General features: G+C 41.5%; 1 protein-coding gene across 1 annotated transcript in view; it reads left to right on the top strand.

Annotated features, from left to right (window-relative positions):
- GRID1 (glutamate ionotropic receptor delta type subunit 1) overlaps positions 1 to 22,663 on the top strand; it is a 482,309-nt gene that overhangs the window by 308 nt on the left and 459,338 nt on the right. The window contains exon 2 of the mRNA XM_041474584.1: positions 2,077 to 2,232. Within this exon, the coding sequence (XP_041330518.1) occupies positions 2,077 to 2,232 (156 nt within the window). The remainder of the gene's footprint in view (positions 1 to 2,076; positions 2,233 to 22,663) is intronic.

Below are 22,663 nucleotides of genomic sequence, written 5' to 3'. Positions count from 1 at the left end.
GGGGGAGGGGGGGGAGGGAGAGGGAAGGATAGATAAATAAATATATAAATGAAGCGTAGAAGCGTCTCGTTTAGCCGCGATAATGTCACGGGCAGTGGTGGAACCCAACTCCGCGGAGAGACAGGAGGACGGAAGGGAGGAAAGCAGCTGTATTCTGCCCCCGGTTGTAAAGTTAGGACCGAAATGCCGCCTGTGCGCCGGGCAGGGGACCCGCCGGGGCCGCCGCTGCGGTCTCCCATGTGGCTGGGGAGTCTGTGCTTGGACCTGTTTGCGTGGAAAGGCTTTCTTCCCCCCACCCCCCGCCTCCTCGCCACCGAAAACAAACAACCGCCCCCATCACCCGAGCAGGAGAGAGGCATAATCTGAACGTGCTCGCAGGGAAAACTTTCGGGGAGACAATCCCCTGGTTTCCATCCCCTGCCGTAGCAGGTGTCAGCCAAGGCGGAATGCGGGGGGCGGAGGGGGAACTTGGCTGGGAAAGGGTTAGGAAGGCGAGCTTTGCAGCGGCTCTGTGTGAGTGTGTGCGTGTGTCTATGCGCGCAACTGTTGTGGTTTGAATAAGATCTCATTAAAACCCCTGGGCAGCAAGAAGGCTGGATCAGTGGGAGGAAGAGAGAGATGAATAAGAGGCAAAGGAAAGGCTGATGTGAACTTTTATGGCTTCTGGGAGCAAGGCACGGTGATGCCCGCGGGAAGCCTGGCAAGCAAAAGCGAGGCTCTGCAGTCACCTTTTGGCTGGTGTTGAAAGGTACCAGCAGGATCGAAAACGAGGATGTTTAGGGGCGGAGAGGGGGGAGAGAATCACTTGTAGAGGATGATAGAGGAGGAAACGGGAGTATGTCTGGGAAATGGAAAGCCGTGATTCCCACCAGCCTTTTGGGAAGGATGGGAGATCAGAAAAAGGAGGGGGCCGGGGTAGGAGCCATCCTGGCGAGGGGAGGCTTCACGGATACGGGAAGAAAGTCCCGAGGCAGGGAAGGGGAGAAAAGGACCAGCCCTGTAACAAGTTTCCCGGGCACGGACGGCTCCGGGGCCGGTGGGAAGGAGGCTCCGGTCGTCGCCGCTCGCCTCCGGAGCGCAGCCAAGGCAGACAGCATTGCAGAGCCATTAAGGAGACGGGGTCAGCGCTGACCGCAGCGGGGGACTCCGGCCCAGGGGCAGTCCCCAGGGCAGTGCAGACCCCCACGGCACCGGGGCCAGCCCCGCGGGGAGGAAGGGCCGGGGTAGGAGGGTGGGTGAAGGAGTCTCCGCGGGTCTCTCTCTCGGCCCCGCTTCCCTTTCGAGTGGACCGTGTCACCTCGGCTTCTCCCCGCACGAACTTCAGCCGGAGCGCTGTTTGCTAACTAAGTGCTGGCAGAAAGAGCGGTCCGCTGGGCAGGAGCGGGGAGCTGCTGTGTGCAGGGCTGTGATGCACACCGGCAGTGCACGGAGGCTCAAGCCACAGGCACGCACGGTGTGAATCAGCAGGACTTTTCCAGGCTGGGGAATAATGTTTTTTGCTTGTTTTGTTGCCAGCTCTAAAGATCTACCAGCGCCGCGCAGAGCAGGGCAGTAAGCCTGGCGTGGGCACACACACGCTCCGCGAAGAGGGATTTTATGTAACACACATCGCCAGATGTTTTCACGTTAACTGCATAAACAGGACAGTGAAATTAAAGCTTCCAGGTTACTGGACACAAATCCCGGCTTCACATTCGTGTGTCCTTCTAAGCCTCAATAAAACCGCGGCCCGAAAGGCAGCATCCCAGGGAGAGGCGAGCAGCGAGCAAAAAGTTGGTGGAGTTTCCAAGCCTGCTCCCTTTCCCGTCACTGGCGAAGCAAGTGCATCACCCCGCCGTGCCTCTGCTTCTGGGCTCCGTAAATGCCGGTGGAGCAGAAGTGACCGGGAGGAACGCTGCGCTGCCCCGTGCTCCGGACGAGGCCGCCCACGTGTGTGGCGCGGCCCCACGGGCACCCGGTGCCCCCGGGGTTGCCCCAGCCGGTGCCGTGCGAGCCGGCTTGAGCGCTGCACTGCCCAGAGGGGAGTGGGGGTCCTGGCCAAGCCCTCCTCACCCTCTGCCACCTTCCTCCCCTCAGGTGCCATTTTCGAAGGCAATGCTGCCAAGGACGACGAGGTGTTCAAGCAGGCGGTGTCGGATCTGAACCTCAATGACGACATCCTCCAGAGCGAGAAAATCACTTACTCCATCAAGCTCATAGAGGCCAACAACCCCTTCCATGCGGTGCAGGAAGGTGAGCGCCTCGGGCGGCACCCACGGCAGGGGGGAGTTGGGTACGTGGACGGGACGGGGCTGAAGGAGGATCGTCCCGTCCCATCGGCGGGGAGGGGCCGCCGGTGACAGCCCGGACCTGTCCTGGCGTTCGGCTGGAAACTTTTCTTCGGTCGGGGGTTGGCGCTGTTTTACAAGGAAAGGGGAGGGACGGCGCGGTGCTGCGGCGGCGCCGTGCCCAGCCCAGCCCAGCCGGGCCCGGCCGTGCGCGCAGCGCTGCCCGGGCCGGGGCTGCAGCCGCGCTGCGCAGGGACGGCCGGACAGGGCAGGGCTGGGCAGCGCAGGGCGGAGGGGCTCCACAGCAATCCTGCTCCGCCAGTGCCGAGGGCAGGCCGGGCCACGTGGCACCGCTGCCCCCGTGCCACCAGCAGGGCCACGCGTGGACGCGTTGGGACAGGGCACGGGAAGGGTCCCGCCCGCAGGGAGGGAGGCGGTGATGCGGCACCGAGGGGCCGGGCAGGGCGTCTGACTCTGGCCGGGGCGGCCGGGGAAGGTGTGGAAGCCGCACTTCTCCCCGAGCATCCAGGGAGGCAGGGCCGGGGCGGCAGCGTGAGCGTGGAGCATCCACGGAGGGCCAGGCAGGGGGTGAGGGAGCTGGCTGAAAGCCTTCCCTGAGTTTGCAAGATCTGAAAAGTAGCTCCGTTGGTAAATCGTTCCAATTAGATTTTTTTTTTTGAGAAAGGGAAACGTTTAAATTAATCAGCTTGCCTTTACAAATAAGACTTTAAAAAGATATTATTTGTGATTTAATGAAGCGAAGGTTAATTATGGCCTAGGTTATTTAAGAAGTTTTTTTTTTTTTTCAGTAGTAATTATTCTAGAAACAGAAAGCTATTTATATACCCAGACTAGAATATTTAAAAAATGATTCATCACCAGCCTTACCCTTAGTTTTGCAGAGCACAGTGAATCTTTCCCGGTATGAAAATTTGCATTTATCCATATGTATTTATGTCTAAGTTGTGTACATGTAAATTATGGCTACAAAATTATAGCAAATGTTAATTTTCCTGAACTCTGAACAATTTCTTCTGCTCGCTCTTTTCCTTGGAGTAGGTGCTAGTTAGTATTATCAGGAGAAACAGCAATATATGTATTTTCAAGGGGCCTCATCCCATTGACAGTAAGATTCCTTCAGCTGCTCTGAAAACTTAGCAAGGTGCTATGAAAAAAAATCTTTATGAAAATGGGAAGAAGGAGATTTGAAAACAAAACTGCACCCACATATTCAGACACCAGAGGAAACCTAAAATCTGGTAGGTTGATTTATTGGCAAAGAATAACTGAACAATTGGATCTTCTTCCATTTACAAAACTCAGTGTCCTATATTGGAGCTTATTCATATTCATGGAAGTGACAGTAGTTGGCTGGCTGAACAATAGCTTTCAACAATGTCTCTTCTCAGAAGTAAAACTGTATGAAACCATTTTGGATGGCCAGCGATCTGAGCTGGCAGTCTGGTGGATGGGGTCCTTTTGCTCAGTTTTTTTAAAAGCAGGAAAGCGTGACCTAGTGGTGGATTCTTCTTGGTCTAGTAATACTTTTTAAAAATTGAGTTATTTGCTAACCTTGAAGATTGGGGTTGCATTTATGAAGACTACTATGAAAATAAATTCTCTCTGTTGAATTTCTATGCTGCAACCACAGAAAAGAACCTGGTCAGATTTTCAGCCATTTTGTTACAGGAGCTTTGTGCTACCTGAATATATGTAAATAAAGACGTTTTCTACTGTCCCTTCCAAGATGCTCTTTGACTGCCCATTGCAGTTTGAATTGCTTTTTGATGAACTGATACCATGCTGGAGAATTAAGGAAATGGTTGATGATTCTGCACTATTCCAAAAAGAACTTGTTCTCTCTCGCTGCTTCATTAAGGCACATCAAGGTGTTTTCTTTTGGGAGGACTGTGGAATGATCCTTTCTGCAAGTAAAAGCTTGCCACAATGGGAGGCCTAAGAAAAGAGTGTCTGACTTTGCTCAGTTTCCTGGCTTGCTTTGTTGGTTCAGGTCAGGTCTTTTTTTTTAAATTTCAGATTTAATTTTGTACCTTTGAAACTCATCCATGTGGGAAGAATAATCCATGGGATGTACAAGTTGCTGGTCTGTTCTTACTGAGCAGTGTCTCATTGCCCAGTGTTACTTGATGTTCTGATTATTCAAAATCTCATCATATCTCACTGTTTGTATATCCTGCTCATTTTGGTAAAATACTGCATGTAGTAGTCAGAACAACCTGGAGCAAATCCACTGCCCAGACTGCTCACAGAATCTTGCTGCCACTACATAAAACGCCCTGACGTCCACATTATTCTTCTGCAGCATCTTTCCAAGCAGTGGCATGGAAATCAATGTTGCAAGCCTTAGCTTCACAGGGATGGAACTTTTTTTACAAGTGAAAACCAATTTGGAATAGATCATTGTCTATCACCACTGGAATAGTTCACACAAGGAAACCAATCAAATACTGTTTTTATTTGAAGTGTCTTTTGCACAGTCTTGTAAGATGACATTGTAAATTATCCTTAAGTCATTTTAAAAGAGAACTTTAAAGAGGGACCTTCATTTCAATGATATTGTGCTGGTAGAATTACAGAAAGTCATAATTCCACATAACAATGTCTATTACACAATGATGAAACTTTAATTACTGAGATAGTTCTAGCATGTCCTGACATTTACTGTGCAGTTGGAGAACATCTGCATGGGTAGGAAACACAGAAGAGTAGTACCAGCAGTGTTTTCTTAGAGGAGCAATGTATTCACAGAACTAAAGGCCAAACAAAAGATACCTTGCTTTTCATACATAGTAGTTTTCAGTGCTGGGATGTGCTGAGAAGTATTGGGAGATTTTGGGGAAAAAACCCAAAAAACTCTAGGGACTTTGCTATAGTGAGGTAAGGGAACTATAGTGATACTCTCTGGTGATTGAAATTGGGAAATAAAATTCAGAGATAGTTTTTCTTCAAAGACTTGGTGGACACTCATGTTACCCATTGTGTCAGGTATCAGAAAACTGCAATTAACAAAAAGTATAAATTTTGTTTCCTTCTTTGTCTTTCATTTCAATGTGTATTGCATAAACAAGATCCTGTTTTGCCGATAAGTAATGAGATTGTTTTAGTCCCATCAAACTCACTCTATAACGAAGTGCAGCAAATGGGTGCAAGGAACTCCGGTGGCAAGGGATGAAACAGTAAAGAATGAATAGACCCTGGTGTATGCATAAAATAGTCCTGGTTTGTTTGCCCTTGCAAGCTGTTGTTGCATTTGGTAGAATATTGCTTTTATGTATGTGGCAATTACTTGAGGGAAAAATTGTTTTTTCACTGACTGTTATGGGAGGAAATATACATGGGGAATCATTGTTCTTTTCATGTGATGTCGAGAAATAAGCTCAAACCACAAATGTGAAGTTAAACTAGATTCTTGCTTCCAAAAGAGTTATGTGCTCAGTTTCAGTTAAATGATTGCAGTGTGAGCTTGTTTTTGTGTGGCCTGTATTTAAACTAGTACTGTAGTAATCTTTTTGTGATTCAAGGATTCAAATAAGCTCAAAGCTACTTTTTAAGGCTTTCTGTTCAAACTGAGATTTCTGAGCCTGTCATTGGTGCTCAGAAGGGATTGCGTGCATGACATACGGGTGGCAAACAGGTTTGTGGATGGGCTTGAAAATGTGATGGCATGTTTAAACCAAAAAAACCCAAACAAAACTGACCTGTAAGTTTTTAAAATGTTGCTTTCAAAGGGGGCATAGTTAGCTGTAGGTCAAAACTGGGACATGAGAAAGCTAATACTTGCCGTTTGTAGCATTCTTAGAAGAAGGGATCCAAAAGAGCCTGTTACTCAGAAACTGCAAAACTTTAAACCCCTTTTTCTCAGTGGATGATGCTTACACATCTATGGAGCTTTCCTGGAGCTGAAACTTGCTGTTCTCTCTGCATAGCAATTCCAAATGAATTGTTTCTAATTTGAGAGGCCTTGTATGTGTGCTTGTTGTTGTTAAAATGCTGTCAGTTCTGGAAACCAGAACAAATTTGGAAAATAAGAATGTGATTTGAGAGCAAGAACGGTGTTCCATGAATGGGTTTATTGTCAGTCCCATACACACTGCTGTGGTTTCAGAGCAACTCAGAGCTGCTTAGTTTTTGGGTGTCTTTGCTGTATACCATTGAGTGAATGTGATCTGTTATCTGTCTGTAGTAATGGTAATGATCTGTACTTGACATAAAATACAATAGACAGAATAGACTATTGGAAGTGACCTACAACAATATCTAGTCCAGCTGCCTGAATAATTCAAGGCTGACCAAAAGTTCAAGTGTGTTGTTAAGAGCAATGCCCAAATGCCTCAACCACTGACAGGCTTGTGGCATCAAGCACCTCTCTGGAAAGGCTGTTCCAGTGTCTGACCACCCTTGCAGTAAGGAAATGTTTCCTCGTGTCCACTCTAAACCTCCCGTGGCACAGCTTTGAGCCATTCCCACACATCACGTCACTGGATCTCAGGGAGAATAGATCAGCACATGGCTCTTGATCTCTGTTGTCTCAGCACATATATTTAATGTTACAACCACAGTTGCTTTCTACAGTTTTATTTGCTGAGAGGATGTAAGCTGATCAAATAAGATGAAATACAAATCTGGAGAACCAGACTCAGCAGCTTCATTGCTATTTACATTTATTTGTGAAATATTGCATGTACAAATTACTAGGGTTTTTTACTATTATCATTATTTTTTTTTTTAATTAAAAAAAACCCCACAAACCCAAACCCAAAAATTTATTGATTTGACCACACTGGCTTGGGGAACTGGGTACATAGGTAGGACTTATAGGCTGTACCTAGAATTTTCAAGTAAAGCATTAAAAAAAAATCCCACCTGCCAGAATTGCAAAGGATTGGTTTTATATCAATGTACTGTCAGTTTTTTTCCAGTGTTTTCTCTTGAGTCTTTTGCTGTCAAGTAACTTTACCTTTATCTGCTCTTCTTTCATGCTTGCACACAGATTTCACACTGTTTTCATTGGGGTGCAAGGTCTTGTTTGGAAGTTTTGACAGGTGCACTCCTAACTCTCTGGAAAGCAAATACTGTTACATACCTTTTTTCCTCAGTTTAATATCAACTTTCAACAGTTTTTAAAAGCCAACCAAAAAGTGTAGGTTGGGGTTCCCACCTGTGGTCAGAGAGGCCTTGCTGTGCAATGATATGTTTTTTGTTTCTGCTGGTTCTCTGCATTTAAAAGCTGTTACTCAGTGGGGTGAATGGCTTTACCAGTTTTACCTCCTTGGGCCCTCTGAGGTCAGACCACGACTTGTTAAGGACTGCCACAGTGAAGACATCTGTGACACTGTCATTTCATTGTGCTTGTTTATGCTCTACAGTATCTCTTGGTGTATTAGAAACAAGAGTGTTTTCAGAGCTAATGAAAACAGCGAATTAAAATATCCATCACCTGATCTTGTGCTTTTGTTATTGAAAGCAGGGATGTGCAGTAGGAAGGAAAGGAGTTGATTTTGCATGAGGGAGTCCCTTTGGTGCTGAGGATGAAGGCAGGCTACAGTCCATGGGCCAATATCTATATCCTCTTTTGTTTTGTTGGTTCATCCCTCTTGCTGTTTGTTACTTGGTAGCCAACAGCTGTTCTGTTCTGGCCACAGTTTAACTGTGGGTGCAGAATATTTGGTACTTCTGGGAGGCAGTCCCACTCCAGCATGCCCCTGTTGCAGTTTGGGTGTTTTCACAGGCTGTACCAGGGTTAGTTCCACCCCAGCCACAAGCTTTGCCTTTGCAGAGGTTCCCGTCAGTTCAGGCTGGGGCTGGGCTGCCCGGAGCTTGGTGTGACACAGTGTCACACACCGGTGCTGCAGGCATTTAGGGGAACAAGGATGTGTCACAGCTGAGCATCCCAAGGGAGCAAAAGGCTTTCTGTGGAAAAGAAAGTGTACCAGCAGTGTAGATGGGACCTGATTGGAGCACCTGGTCCTGCCCCAGCTTGGTGGAGTCTGGGGGTAGAGAGGAGGCCACGAGAGGCATCTCAGTCCCTGCTTGCTGTAGGATGACAGGGTATGCCTTATTATTTTCATGCTTTGCAGTTAAAAGACTTAGTTTGAAAGAGTTATTTTTATTTTTTTTTTCTTTCTCCATCTGCATAGCAGGTTAAGTATTAAGCATTTCTTCCTTCTTCTAATTGCAGACCTCCTAATACTTTTATTTCCATGTAAGGTGTGGGTGACCCATCTATTTTGAGTGTCTCATATAGAAAATTAGCTGCAGGTTAGGCTACAGCTCTTTTTCAGTATGTAATGGTCTTTCCCACTGATCCTGCTGCTGATCCTGCTCATTTACCAAGGAGCTGCAGTTGGGTTTCTTATTCTGGGATTTCATTACGGAAAACATGCTACTCATTAACTGGTATGTTAGAAATTATCCCAAAAGATCAGAAATAAGCAGTGTTCATAAAAATGTTAGGGAACGTGTTTCAGGGTTAAAGATTTTCTTTGTGTTTCACTTATTTATTATTTTTTAGAGAAAATAATTTTCTGAGCACTTTCTTTGTCTGTGGCAGCTGTTCTCAGTCATTAATGTGGAGGAGGATCTGTAAAAGTGAAATGAGTACACAAAACCTCCTCAGCCTGATCTAGTTAAAATAATGGCTCAAGAACAGGATCCTGAACTGTGAAATACAATCTGGATATATGCATATATATGCTTGCCCATATATTCCATACAAATAATTTAATTGCTAGACTTACTGTAATGTGTCCAGCAGGGAATATGCCTTGAGCCTTTCTGTGTTCAGAATCTTGTAGCTACAGATGATTAGGGGATTGACTATTTAAGTATTACTTTTGAAATTACATTTTTATACTTGCTGAATGAGATGAATTTAATATTTTGATGTAATTTATCATGCTGAGGTTGAGCCGTTCAGTGAAAGTAGTTAAAGCTGCACATTCTTTGAATAGAGGGGATGTCATGTTTATTAAAACTGTTTGTGGCTTACCACAGTTGTTTACTGGAAGGAAAATAAAACAAAGCCTCAAAGCCAAGTTATACAGCTATAATAGTGCCTAACTGTAAGACTACAGCACACCAAGACTGTAGCTGAAACAGTTACTTCAGATTTCACTTTTTGTCATTTCAGAGCAGCTCAAGTCTTTTTTTAGGCAAAAATCAAAATGTTTCTCATACTTTTATTCATAATAAATTTCCTCTGAGGGGAATTCCTGCTGTGTCTTTATTTGTCTCTGTCATCTTTTGCTTAGAGGTGTTTTTTCAACTTGCCCTTCAGAAAAAAATATTGGATTGTTGGAATCATGTGTGAGTCTTGTAATTGTAGGAAACTTAACTTTTTTTTTTTTTAAACCTGCAAATGTGTGTGTTTTTCTGAAAGCGACCTGCTAGTACAAAATTGATCCACAGAGCTCTTTTTTTTTAGTTGGCAAGAGATTTTTCCATAATTTTCAGTTATTTGAGTTGATGATTTTGAAAAATGGTTTACATGTTCAATTTCACATTTTAACACTTTTATTTTGATGTCATAGTACTCACAGTGATTTTTCTTACACATGGAAATGCTGTAGGTCCTTTCCATTTGGAAACCTGTTGAAAGTGGTCAGGTTTCAGAGTGAGGAATGACATGTTTTATGCACAGGGCATGTACAAGTCCTGCAGACTTCCTTACACAGAACTGCGTTGGCTCTGAGGTCGAAATCCTTGGTGTCGTCCTGAGAATCCTTTCCATTTCACTCTTCACTGAGGAAAGGGAGCAGCTGATGCTGATCCTTAGTGCAGCTCTTTTCATATTAGGAATCTTGTGAAGGAAATGGAAGTGAGATTGTTAAGTATTATAGAACATTTTGAGATACTCATTTTATATCATATGTAGATCTGTAAGAATTTCAAAGGCAGATAATAATGATATGCTAATATACCAGGTCTTCTTATGTTTACATAACTTTCTGGCAATAAATATCTGAAATGAGAACTATGTTGAAAGGCTTTCTTTTATGTTTTTCCTAATAGCTTGCATTTAATTATAATTTGGAGTCTTGATTGCTGTGTTTGAAAAAGGGTTCAGGTTTGTGGGTTTGGAGTGCTTTTTATGGCCTGAAAGGTTTGCCTTATCAGGAAGAGGCACAGCTTTTGTGAAGTTTCTTCATTCTGACCCTGTTGTGCCTGTCCATTTTCTCTCTTCTCCCTATTACATATTCATGTATGCAGTAAGAATACTGGAAAGAACTAACAGCCAGTCCTTAAAGGTAGAAAGAACCAAGAGGCATTAATTTCAAGTGTTGTTTGGCTGCATTAAAACACACAGCAGGGTTTCTGCTGCTTGACCTTACTGAGAACTATTCCCTTAGCAACCTTTCATAGAGGGAGTAAAAGGACAGTAAGAAAACAATTTCTCCCCCATATAGTCAGCCGAATAATATCTAAGAAATTAATTTCTCCTATATAAACACATGAATCTCAAGCCAAAAACTCCCAGTGGGGCCAGGGACTCATTAAGTATCCTATTCCTCAGTCTAGTCATTTTATCCTCTGCTTTTTAATTTACTTATCTGAGTCTTGGAGATTTTGACTAGTAACATTGCTGATGAAATGCTTTTAATGTCCTCAAAATCTCATTGACAATCTGGTTTGTTCTTATTTAGAAATTGAATAAAAGGATTTTCCATAGAACTGAATGTTTGTAAAGTTAATGGGAATTGTCTTTGTCAGTGTGTAAATGACCTTATTTATGCCGTTACATGATATTTAGGAAACACCAATTATTTGCTGCTTGATAATACTTTCAGTAGAGAAACTGTGTAATGATCTAGAGCATTTCCATAGCACTTTGTCTTCTTAACCTCTCTGTTCCTAAATAAGGGTAAAACTTGGGATGTTGGAAGGAGAAGTTTGCTTACAGGAGACAGTCTCTCAGTGTCTGTGCATTTGTAAATCCTTTATTTTAAAACAAGTTGTTTAAATTTAATTTTACATTGATTTAAAAAATGCTTCATAACTCCCAAGTAAACTCTGGTGTAAATTGAGCATTGTCTTGTGTGAAATATTAGCTGCATTCTATTTGAAATGACTGATGATTTGCCCATTTTCTATCCTACTTGAAAATATTTTTGGAATTAGTAAAGTTATCTGAGAAGTTTAGAGAAAAGGAACATAGGATGTGATGTCTGCAAGGGTCAAACCAGAGAGGGCTAGGATGTTGAAGTGCACAAAAAATAAAAGGGAGCAACCCAATTATCTGCTTTAAGTGTTTTTTTGGTTTTTTTTTAGTGAAACTTTTTTTTTTTTTTTCCTTTCCTTTCAGCTTGCTTTTGTCCTGAAGTTCATCAGTTACTGTGGAAGTAACAGTGTTTTTGATATGGGTAGGGCTTAGTGACCCAAACAGAAAGAGAAAAAGCTTGTTCCTCCTCTGGTCTGAGCAAGGTGTTTGCACGGTATGGGTATGGTTTTTAAAGAGGCTGGAGAAGGGCAGGGGTGCCACATCTTAGACCAGTAATCATTTTGCAAATAATCAACCTGTGCAAGGCATTTCACTTTCCAAGAGGAGAAAAGGAATTTGTGCTCACAGGACGAGATGGGGAAAGATACAGTGGATCGGAAGTTGAGGTTGACAAAGCTCAGCTTGTAGAAAGCCCCTTGCCCAAGACAGCTTGACAGGAGCACTCCCATATCTGAGTTAAAGCATTGTGTTGTCCACATGAAAAGCAATCTCATGTTTCAGCACTACGTAACTATTTTTTTTTTTTTTTTTTTTTTTTTCCCCATTTAAAAACTGTCTTTCCTAAAAAGGCTTAATGCTTTGTTTTGTGTTGAGGGCAGTTTACATTTTTGTGACCATGGTGTGTCCTCTTTGCTTTTACACTGCTGTTTTGAAATATAGTGTAACATCAGATGAAACTGAGAGTCATCTGGGCAATGTAGTTAGTGATACCTGATTCTTTTAGAATCAAATCTGCAAGCCTAGTTCTCAAAAGTGTCTTTGAGTAGACTTACTACTGTTATTACTGTCTTTGAGTAGACATTTTTTCAGTAACCCATCATTTTTCTCGGGAAGTATTTCTCTCTGTTGTCCATTTGGTTTGTTCTTAGTGTTTTATTGCCAAGTCAGGGACTGTAGAGTTGCAGCTGGTATCTTTCTGCCTGGGGTTCTTAACTAAAACTCCAGTTTCTCAAAAGCATCTAGCTGAGGAGAATTTCCTGTCTGTGGTTGCACTTTCCAGGGCCACTTCATCACTTCTAGCCATGCCCTATTTTGTATGAACAACAGGTCCATCATTTTACCTCTTGGTGAGGTCTGTAAATGTAAATTTTCTCTTCAAATTCTGATGTCTTTTTTACTTGTCTTCTCTTGTTTGGCAACATGGTGTTCCCCCATATTTCCCTCTTCCCTGCCACTGCTCAATGCAATAGATTTTATGAACACGCTTTTCATGATTTACTGGATTATTTTATTTCCACTGCATTTTAATCATCGTGATGACATCTGTTGGCAGCAGCACACAGATGCTTTGTCAGGGTATATTCTAAGGTTTGTAAGTGCTTACTATATCTACATGACAAAACCAAGGTTTTGTCTTTTTCATTTACATTACAAGAACTGGGATTGCATTATGGAAATGAAAAGTGTCTCTGGAAGACTCAGTGCCTTTCAGTGACCAACAGGTGAAACCTCTAAGTTTCATGTAGCTTCCTCTGGGTTACCTGCTGCAGTGAGCCTTGCATTACAGAATTAAGCCTCTCATCCTGCTTTCACTGATATGAAGGGTAATCTTCCTCTCTTTTAAAATATTTTTATTTTAGATTTTAACCTTTAAAGCTGTCCATCACTGCCATTGTAAGGAAATGGAGAACACACAGGGACAAGAAGACAGAGCTGTGACTTCAAGGCATCTCTATAGCTCTGAAGAATGGCAAAATATCAGGAATGTAAAAAAGAAATTACAGCAGTGGTCAGTTGTATTTGCTATAGGGCATTCTGGCAATGCTAGTACCTAAATGTAACCAGACTAAAATGGTAGTTTGGTCAAAAAGCACTTCCTAAAATTTTTGTGAACTTGAGGCAGATTATGCATTGTCATAACTTCAAGGTATTTGTGGTTTTTTCTTGTGTTAATAATGTTCGAAGAGGTGTTGCACTTTGTGAAGCTCAACATGAAGAAAAGTACTTGGTGGTATGCAAGAAATAGCTTGTTGATCAAAGATGGGACTTAATGTCCTGCATTCATGGTGGCACTGGGGCTCTAAACCAGATTTTGGTAATGCTGATAACTGGTCTTTGTTGTTGCTGTCCTGCAGGGAGGCTGTTTGTAATATGAAGTCTTGTCTCTTGCCTTGAGAAGTTGTGGGTGGTTGTGTTGAGTCAGTAGAAGTGGCACATTAAAGGATGCTATAAGAGGAAGGCTTGGAGCAGGATGTGTGTCATGTTTTGGTTCTGAAATGTATTTTCTCAGAAGAATAAATGAATAAGCTGTGATATGGGGTAATTACTAGGGAAGAAAATTCTCTTAGAACTCTTGCGTTTGTAAAAAGAGAAAATGTGCTTTAAAATGATGCATTCTTTTGGGCTTCCAGGGGAGAAGAGCTTATAGTCTGTAACTTGTGACAGACTTACAGTGTAGAAAGTTGTGTTTTATATATATATATTTTTTTTTCTTCCAGAAATAGCATTGCTAAATTGCCCAGGGTGTAGTTTACCTCAGTATAAAACCTGTGCATGGAGTGTAAGTTAACTGTGAAATTCATACACTGTGAAATGCAGCAGAGGAGCCCAGAAAACTGCTGAACAAGGCTCTGGAGAAAAATATGTATCTTACATACACACAACACTTTACCTGGCAAAATTCAACTTAAACTCAGTCACGAGAGGATCAAAGAACAGGCAGAAAAAGGTGTTAACCTGAATTGCTCAGTTCACTTTCTGGGACAATTAGGGGAACTAATAAGGTAAAATTGCTCTGTCTGAGGCTGAAGAAGAAATAGAAGGAGTTTCTCTGAATGCAGAACAGCACAGCAACAGTTGGAAAGGCTCTGCTGGCTCCAGTGCCCCTGAGAAGTCCCTTAAGGCAAATTGAAGGCTTTGATCTCTTTGTCATTTAAATCTGTACCCCTCTACTTTGTTGGTGAGGCGAACCAGACTTAGAAAATACAAATAAATATAGAGATTTAGAAAGTTCTGTCATATCTCCATCTCTTCAGGGCTACTTTGAATGTATAATTTGAAAATATCTTGTCAGATTATCACATTAACTGGGAAATAGTCATATATCCTAGGGCCTTTGGAAAATGCACTTTGAAGCTGAGAATTTTAAGAGGTATTTTCAATTTTAGCATGTTATTACAATGTTATTAAGTAGCTTGAGAACTGAAGAAAAACTTATGATAGTGTTGGTAAGATGGAAGCTATCTGAGGAAGCTGGGCTACAGCTCAGATAGACATGCATGAGGGAAAATGAAATTGCTCCTCAAAAAAGGTCAATATATATGTAAACTTCGAAATGAAAATAAAATTTTTCTGGTGATGTTACATATATGAAAAAAAAAAAAAGAGATTTTTTTAGCTTTTGGTCAGAAAGTTTTCTACCAGGTATTACAAAATCATTTTCCTTATGAAACCATACAGAGAGACAAATGAAGGTGTAGTTTGATCTTGGTCTCATAAATTCCAATTTTACAAAGTTCTTTGAGTTTCTTCATGACAGGTTGTTAACATGAAGTGTGCCTGTGAGCTTTCCAAAAGATTTCTAATTACCTTTGTATCCATTTTTGTAAATAATGGTTAATGTGGGAAAAGTGTGGCCATCAATGTAAGTAGAGTGTTCACACTGCTTTAGAAAATTGTGCCTACAATGCAGTCATCTGAAATACTGAGATTGAAGTTAATGGTGGGAAATATTTGCTGACAGGGCTGGCCTCAAGGCATTATTTTTCCTTCCTAAATGCTGATAAAATTTATTGAAATGTTCTGAAGTGTATTGATGGTTGTCTCAAGATGGCTTAAAAAAGTATTATGCCATTCTCCTCATAATTATAGTCTCTTTTTGATGAGATTTTAGAGGAAACTAATTTGATGTCCTTTTCTATAGAGAAGTATTTATATAGAAAGTAAACTTGTTGAAACTATTAGTTATCTTGATACAGGGAAAGGTCAACTGATTTTCTGGATGCTGATCCTGGATTAAGTTTTAAATTGTGTAATTTTAACTCTAACTCTGGTTGCTGGTATATGAAAATAGGTGAGGAGAGGTGGGAGTCCCAATATATTTTCCAAGCTCTGATCTGTACAACACAGTTAGGAAGACACAACTTTGTGACCTCTGTGTGTGTCCTTGGGCTTGCAGTTCCTCTTCCCAGTGCTCACAAAGTGTTATCAGATACTTCATGTCTGCTCCTGACACAAGAGGGGCCCAAAAAGGGATCTTCCTCCTGAAAGATAATTTAAGGTGCTTGGTAGTCTTTAGCTTCATTCCTTATTTTCTTTCCCTTCCTTCTCACTGCTGGCATCCTTTGATCACTGAAGTACCAGAGGGAGTGATGAGATATTTGGTAAATTAGCCTGGTGCACCTCTTGCTTAATTCTGCAGCACTTGTTTAAATCAGAAGTGGGTTAAACAAGATACGGACTTATGAAGAAATTTTTCTCCTTGGTGAGATAAGTGGGAAACAGCTGCTTACTTTATTTTCACACTCTGTGCTCTGTTGGATGGTATCCATTTCTCAGAGTTTTCTGAACTGTTTGGCATAGAACAGTTGATATTGTTAGGGGTCAGTACAGCAGCCCAAATTTCATCTGCTCTGCTCTTGTGTTGTGGTTCTGGCCTTTGGCCTCTTATTGTAGACTTTGGCCTGGCTGTAGGTCAATTGTTTTCAAGCTTTTTCCATTTCTGTACCTCTGGAAAATTTTCTGAGTGCATTGATCATTTAAGTCTACTTAAACTTGGTGATTGCACCAGTGTTGTTGGTTGTTTTTTTTTTTAATTGCCTAGATTGGTCTGTGACCCACAGGTTGAAAGCAGTTCTAGAAGATTTAGGAAATAGTCCTTGGTGTTCACAGGACCCATGTGTTACTGACTTGTTTATTGTATTTTCCCGGGATTGCAGAGAATTGCAATCAGGGATCCCAATGGTCTTTCCAGCTTTGTTCCCCTGGCATGGAACATAAATAAAGAATTGTAGAAGGATTTAGGTTAGAAAAGACCTTTAAGATTATTGAGTCCAACCATAAACTGACAGTCTGCTCAATGCCACTAACTTCATGCTTATGTTGATTTTCCTTAAAAGAAATAATAATCTGTTAAACACTTTAAAAAAAAAATTATTTATTTATTTATTTATTTTATTTTGGTGGTACTGAGGATTTCTTTTATCATTAGCTGACTACAAAGACTAGAAAAATTGTCTGGTGTTCTTGAATGATAAGCCTTTATCTAGGAGCTGACAAGCAGTGGACCAATCCCCTTGAGTTTGCCAGTCTTGTTTTCTGTAGGGAAATACAATGTGAAGGAGGAGAACCTGTCTTTGGAGGTATAAGCCTGAGAAATATAAAATGAAGATAGGACTTCAGGATGTCTGACAACCATAAGCTCAGATAGTGGCCTGTTTGCCAAGCATGACTGTTTCACTGTCATAATGCAGACTAGGATTCTTTAATAGCTGCACTTCAGTGCTTGTAAACTAGTGAGTGATTATTTCATCTTGTGTTTATATCATTCATCAAAGCAGTCTGGGCTGACAAGGCCTGGAAAACTCTCAAAGATTTGCTGCTGTTAATGCAGTGTGCTACAATGGGATCTTTCTTGTACAACAGTGTTGCTGAGTACTTCTAATACCACAGTCTCTATTGTCACTGACTGACTAAATCATAGGAGCTGCATGTTCCTCCCCATCTGCCTCATTTGAACCCATCGCAGCAAATTCCCTCTGTATCTTTCATGTGAACATTTGAAGTTGATTATATTTGTTGCCATTGATAGCAAACAGTAGTTTGCTTCTTTTGTAAAAACTCAGGCCATTTGTTTAAAATAGAAAATAGAAAGAATTAGCTGTGTGAATATTTTGATGAACTTAACTGTTTTCACAAGTATAAATAAATCATTGTATTTGCTAGTGTTTTACTGCTCTAATTTATTGAATTTATTAGATGTTTCTTCAGCTTTCTTCAGTTCATAGAAGTTTAGTCTGAGAACCACAACTTGTTTTCTTTTTGTTTACAGAGATCTGAAAGCATAACTTTATAACCTTCAATAGCCATATGAACTTTTGCCAGGCCTGATTCTCAGCCATATTATAGCTTAGGCTTTAGACCACACATAACCTCATGGCAACTCTTTGTTTCTAATCAGTGCCAACCACTGTTACTTTTTACAAGCAGGCTCAGAATTTGTGTACAAAAGGGCTTTCCAGGCCCATGTGTGTTTAGACCTGATCTGTGATCCAGGCAGTGTGAGTACAGTGAGCATGAGCCATGTCCAGTCCTGGGGTTAATTCTACCCTGTCTGTAGCAGAGCTTGACTCAGTCATGGGAATCTCCTTTGGGATGCATTTCTTCTTTCCAGGTTAGCTTGGCTCTTCAGCCTCAGTGAGTGTGTGTCTTACACAAGAAAACGACTAACTGGTTTGTTGCTTATTCTTATTGCAGTCACTCAAAGTCTTTTGCAGGTATTTCTGAAAAGTTACACCCCTTTAACTCAGACACAAGTGATCATCTCACAGGTGACAGTGTGCCCAGCTGTGCTGGCTGAAGACAACCAGGCCTCTGTCATTGGACTAACTGCTTCCAGCTGAGTCAGGAGCCTCAGCAGGCTTGACTGACCTGTAAAGACTTGAAGTGGTTCATTCTAAGACAAAGAACTGCAGTCTGATATGTGCTGTTCAATACAGGCACAAAATAAAGACTACAGTGGGGGAAGTTATTTGTTGAAAATTGCTCAGTCAGCTCTACAAGAAAGAGGCAATAAATCCGCTTGACTGTCTTCATTAATCCTCAAAACATCTGTTGCAACACTTTTTATGGTAACTGAAGTAGGTATTATGTCTGATTGTAAAAGTTATAGATAACATAGCTTTAAAAATTTATTGCCTGTTTTACTAGTCATTGACAAATAATTTCTAAAAGGAGGCTTTACAGGGTCTGATCTGTGGAGTTCAGAGATTTGGGGTTGAGAGTATCTAGGTCTTTCAAGGAGAGTCTGAAGATTTGCTATCAGATGATCTTCCAAGCTCGTAGCTAACTATTGCTAAGAAATAAGGAAGAGCTAGCCAAGTATGGACAATGGGGAAGGAAAACAGAAGAGTCCCTACAGGGGTCTCCCAGGCCCTAATGTCAGCCATACAGGTGAAACTTGATATCCCATCTTAACAATATCTTTAGACTGTAACAAGAGAAAGGCTCTACTTACCCCAAATCACCACACTGCATTTAATAATTTACTGTAGCTTCAGGAAGTGAATCTGGAAACAAATATGTCAGGACATAGGTCAGAGCTGGAGCTGTTACTGCAAGTCCTGCAGAAGAGTGCTGAGCCTACTTTTTTTAATACACAAAAAATGTTACATGTAGCACAGAATATACTCCATAGTGGATTAGTGATCCATCATTAGTTTTTGAGCACTTTCAGTGGAAAAATGTAACAAAAGTTCTTTGAAAAGGCATGTAAGCAACTTTGCTCCTTTATCATACTTCTGAGCAAAATGTAAAACAGAAAATGCAAACAAAATTAACCCCCCTGTTTATAAATAATTCATTCAATGAGGTTTGTGAAAGAGGAGCTGGAAAACTCCCTTATTTCATCTTTGGTATTTTGAAAGCTGAATAGAGTGCAGCTTTCCTGTTACAGACTTCTTATAAAAAATTATTCCTGCCTCAGAATGTATACTTTTTGGTGACAGTGATGTTTTCTGTTACCTCTGCTTATTCTCCTAAGCAAAATCCAAGGAAGCCCTTGCTGTCAGTACTGATTCTTCTTGTGGTAAGGAATATTTTTGGTCTGAAAACTAGGTAGCTAATCAGTCTTGGTCAGTGTCAGTAGACATACAGAACCACTGCCCTCTATAATTTCTTTTGTTTCACATAATGAGAATATTTTGGAGAAACCCCTAACTTTCCAGGGAACTGTTAATTCTTTTAGTGTACTTGGATATCTGACAACAAAGCCTTATTGTCATTTAGAAGACTTTGAGGCAAAGGGAATGACTTCAGCCTGAGAGCTGTGGTGGGCATTGCTGTCCCTGTCATTGATGGTTGCTAGTGCCAGGGCTCACTGAGACACAGCTAGAGCTGTCCCAGTGCTCACTGAGCCACACCTAGGGCTATCCCAGTGCTCATTGAGGCCCACCTAGAGCTGTCCCAGGGCTGCTGATCTGGCTTCTGTGCAGGCACCCTGGCAGGGAGAAGGGAAGGGAGTCAGCAGAGGAGTGGTGTGGCTGGATCTGCCGCCCTCGCAGCTGGCAGGGGCTGCTGAGCCTTGCACACAGACAACCATGGGAAATATGTGCTCTGACTCTGGGCCAGTCGCGGAAGAAACCTCACAAACTGTTCTTGGGACTCCTTGGTCTAATGAGGGAGCAGGATATGTTGGATTGCTCATGACTGATCATCTGGTCTCTCTGTCAAAACTTGTTACTGAAGTCTGTGTATGTGGGAAAATTCCCTTTTAACTTCAGTGAGAAAGCTGCAAACTGAGGCAAGTGAGTCTCAAAATCTGGAATTTTTATATATATATATGTGTGTGTGTGTGTGCATATATATATATATGTCTAAAAGAACTGCACACCATTAGAAAGATAATGTACATATTTCCTATACTTTTGAACAGTCATTTTTTGAGCACTCTGGTATCTCCTTTGTAGGCCCAGCCTCTGCCAGGCTGGTTTTTGATGAGGTGACCCAGCCATCAGCTGTTGAGGCACAAGATCCCTGCAGCTCTTGCTGCACTTAACCTTGTGTTTGCATTGCACTGGAACTCTTCAGTCAGGTACCGACATGACCGTCTCAGTGTCCCCATTTCCCACTGAACCCTCCACTTAATACCTCCTTTCACTCTACCCGAGCTTTAACACTACTTGAATCCCAGTAAGAAGTTCTGTGATGCCTAACAGTGTATGTCTGGTAACTTGCTCTAAACTTGCTGTAAAGCTCCTGATGATTTGATGCAACAGAAAGAAGGCATATATCCACTGAAAATACTTTTGTTCTTTCCATTTGTTCTGAAGCTAAATGCTTCAGAAATAACTCTGGTGGTTGGGTTTACCTCTGCAAACCTGAGTTTTTTGATACTGAACAATTTCTCTTCAGAAATTACTAATTAGTTGGAGGCTCAGGATAAAACATGGAGGTGTCAAATATGGTAAGAATCTCTAGGGAGGTTGCTGTGTACCTGCCCTGTGTGTTTGATTAGGGAAAACTTCTAAAGCATAGGAAAGAGAAGCTGTCATTCTTGCCTCTAATGGGAGGCTTTAGAGATGGAGCTGTTAACTGCTCTAGAGACAGCACTGTGGATTTCCCTTTTGAAAGTGTCTTGAGAGATAATTTTCCTTCCCCAGATCCCTGGTGACATGAAGGGCTCAAAAGCATGTGTCTGACTTACAGCCCCTCAAAGCCTTCTTATCCAGAGGAAATCTTCCCTGGAGTCTCCATAAAGATACTTGAAAAGAAAAGGAGATCACTGCTTGCACAGGTCCATAAGATCTCATAAAAAGGAAAAGCTTTGCGCAGTAGAGGATTTTTCTTTTTTTCATATACCCCCTAATGACTGAAATCAGTTAAAAAAACCCTAACTATAGCCTATCACACAGCAATGGAGAGGACTTGGGTTAGACAAAGTTTTTAGCTTTATATAAACCTTCTTTGTGTTTTATATAATAGCTGCATGTCACTGTGAAGGACTCTAAAATGGCTTTCATCAAGAGGGATTTACATGAACTGAAAGACAAGGTGATACTAGTACTGACTTGTTTCACATGTAGTCTTTGTCATTTTAGCAATGTCAAAATTTCTTATAGCCTAATGTTTCAAAAAGGCAGATAGGTACATGTAAATGGTTCTTCAGAATGTTTATAAGTTTTGGGCTTGTAAATCAGAATTTAAAAGCCTCAGTCTTTTTCTGAAAAAAAAAATTAGTCACTTTCCAGTAAATCTGTATTATTTTAAACATAAATATTTTAGCCATTCTAGACCATTTTATTGCCTATCACTGTATGGATTCTGATATTCTAATAAAATAATCTTTCTGCTCTACCTACTTGTAACAAGCATTGTGAGAATTAATTAAAAAGTCCTGATTAGAATATTCAGCACACTCTTAAGCATTTTATTCCAAGAGATCTTGCCTTGAAGTGCTTTTCCTTTCCCCATAAGTATTAGGATGAAAGGTCAGGAAACAGTTGCAGTGTGTGACACCAGGGATGTGTGTTCAGATGGTGGGGTGAAGGTTGGCTGCCACACCATTTGCGGGTCTCTGAAATTGCTGTTTTTATTGCCTTTTGATGGCTTTGCACCAAAAGTTTTCTGAGCATAGCTGTCCCTTCTCTACTGGTGTCAGACTTTGAAGCTGAAAGAGAAGTTAATAACATGATTTGTGAGAAAACTGGCAAGGTCCTGTCAAATCTGCAACCACCTGGTTTCACAGTAGTACCTGTTTAGAGAATATTTTCATCTTTGTCTGTGGTTTTCTGCAGAGCAACCACTAATACTTAATTAGTTATTTAATCACAAAAAATAGCAGGACATCAGTTCATATGGATTACCTTTATTTGAAATAACTCTTGGCTTTCATAGTAATCATCCTTGGTCTTACCATTATTTTTCTCTGGTGGTTCTTCAGTTACCAGGGATCAGCTACAGGCCCTTCTTTGGCAAACTTATAAAATTACCTAGGTGGCAGGCTCTTGCATGGAAGGAATTGATATGATATTGATAAAAGGCTGTTATTTTGTTTGTCTTGAGAATGCCAGTATCCTGTAATTTGATGAAAACTCCCTGGCCAAGTCCATCAAGCTTTCAATTATTTTCTGTGACCTTTCCCAGTCCTTGCTCTTGTCCCTTTGGTTTACATTTGTCCTCAGAGTGCTATGCCAAAGTAGGGTTTGGCCTTGGTATCTGTCTCTAATTTTCTAAAGGAAAATAAATGACTGCACCATTTCTGTTTACCTTTTAGACTGATCTTCTTTTGCTACATATCTTTGATAGCTGCCAGAATGCATTTCCAGCTTCCTCAATGGCTGAGTTTATCTCCCATCAGATCTCATTATGTTCTGCAGTTTTACTGCCCTAGGAAGGAAGTATATGTATTTCTTCATCATGTTATTGTTTTCTGCTCTTTTACAAATATAATCTCTTCTATTTTTGTCCATTTCTGAACGTGTGGGTAACAGCAGTTACCCAG

Source organism: Pyrgilauda ruficollis, unplaced genomic scaffold, assembly GCF_017590135.1.
Source record: "Pyrgilauda ruficollis isolate IOZ18807 unplaced genomic scaffold, ASM1759013v1 scaffold11, whole genome shotgun sequence".
NCBI classification, from domain to species: Eukaryota; Metazoa; Chordata; class Aves; order Passeriformes; family Passeridae; genus Pyrgilauda; species Pyrgilauda ruficollis.
The sequence above is the reverse complement of the archived record's forward strand: the minus strand, read 5'-3'. Positions and strand labels throughout refer to the sequence as shown.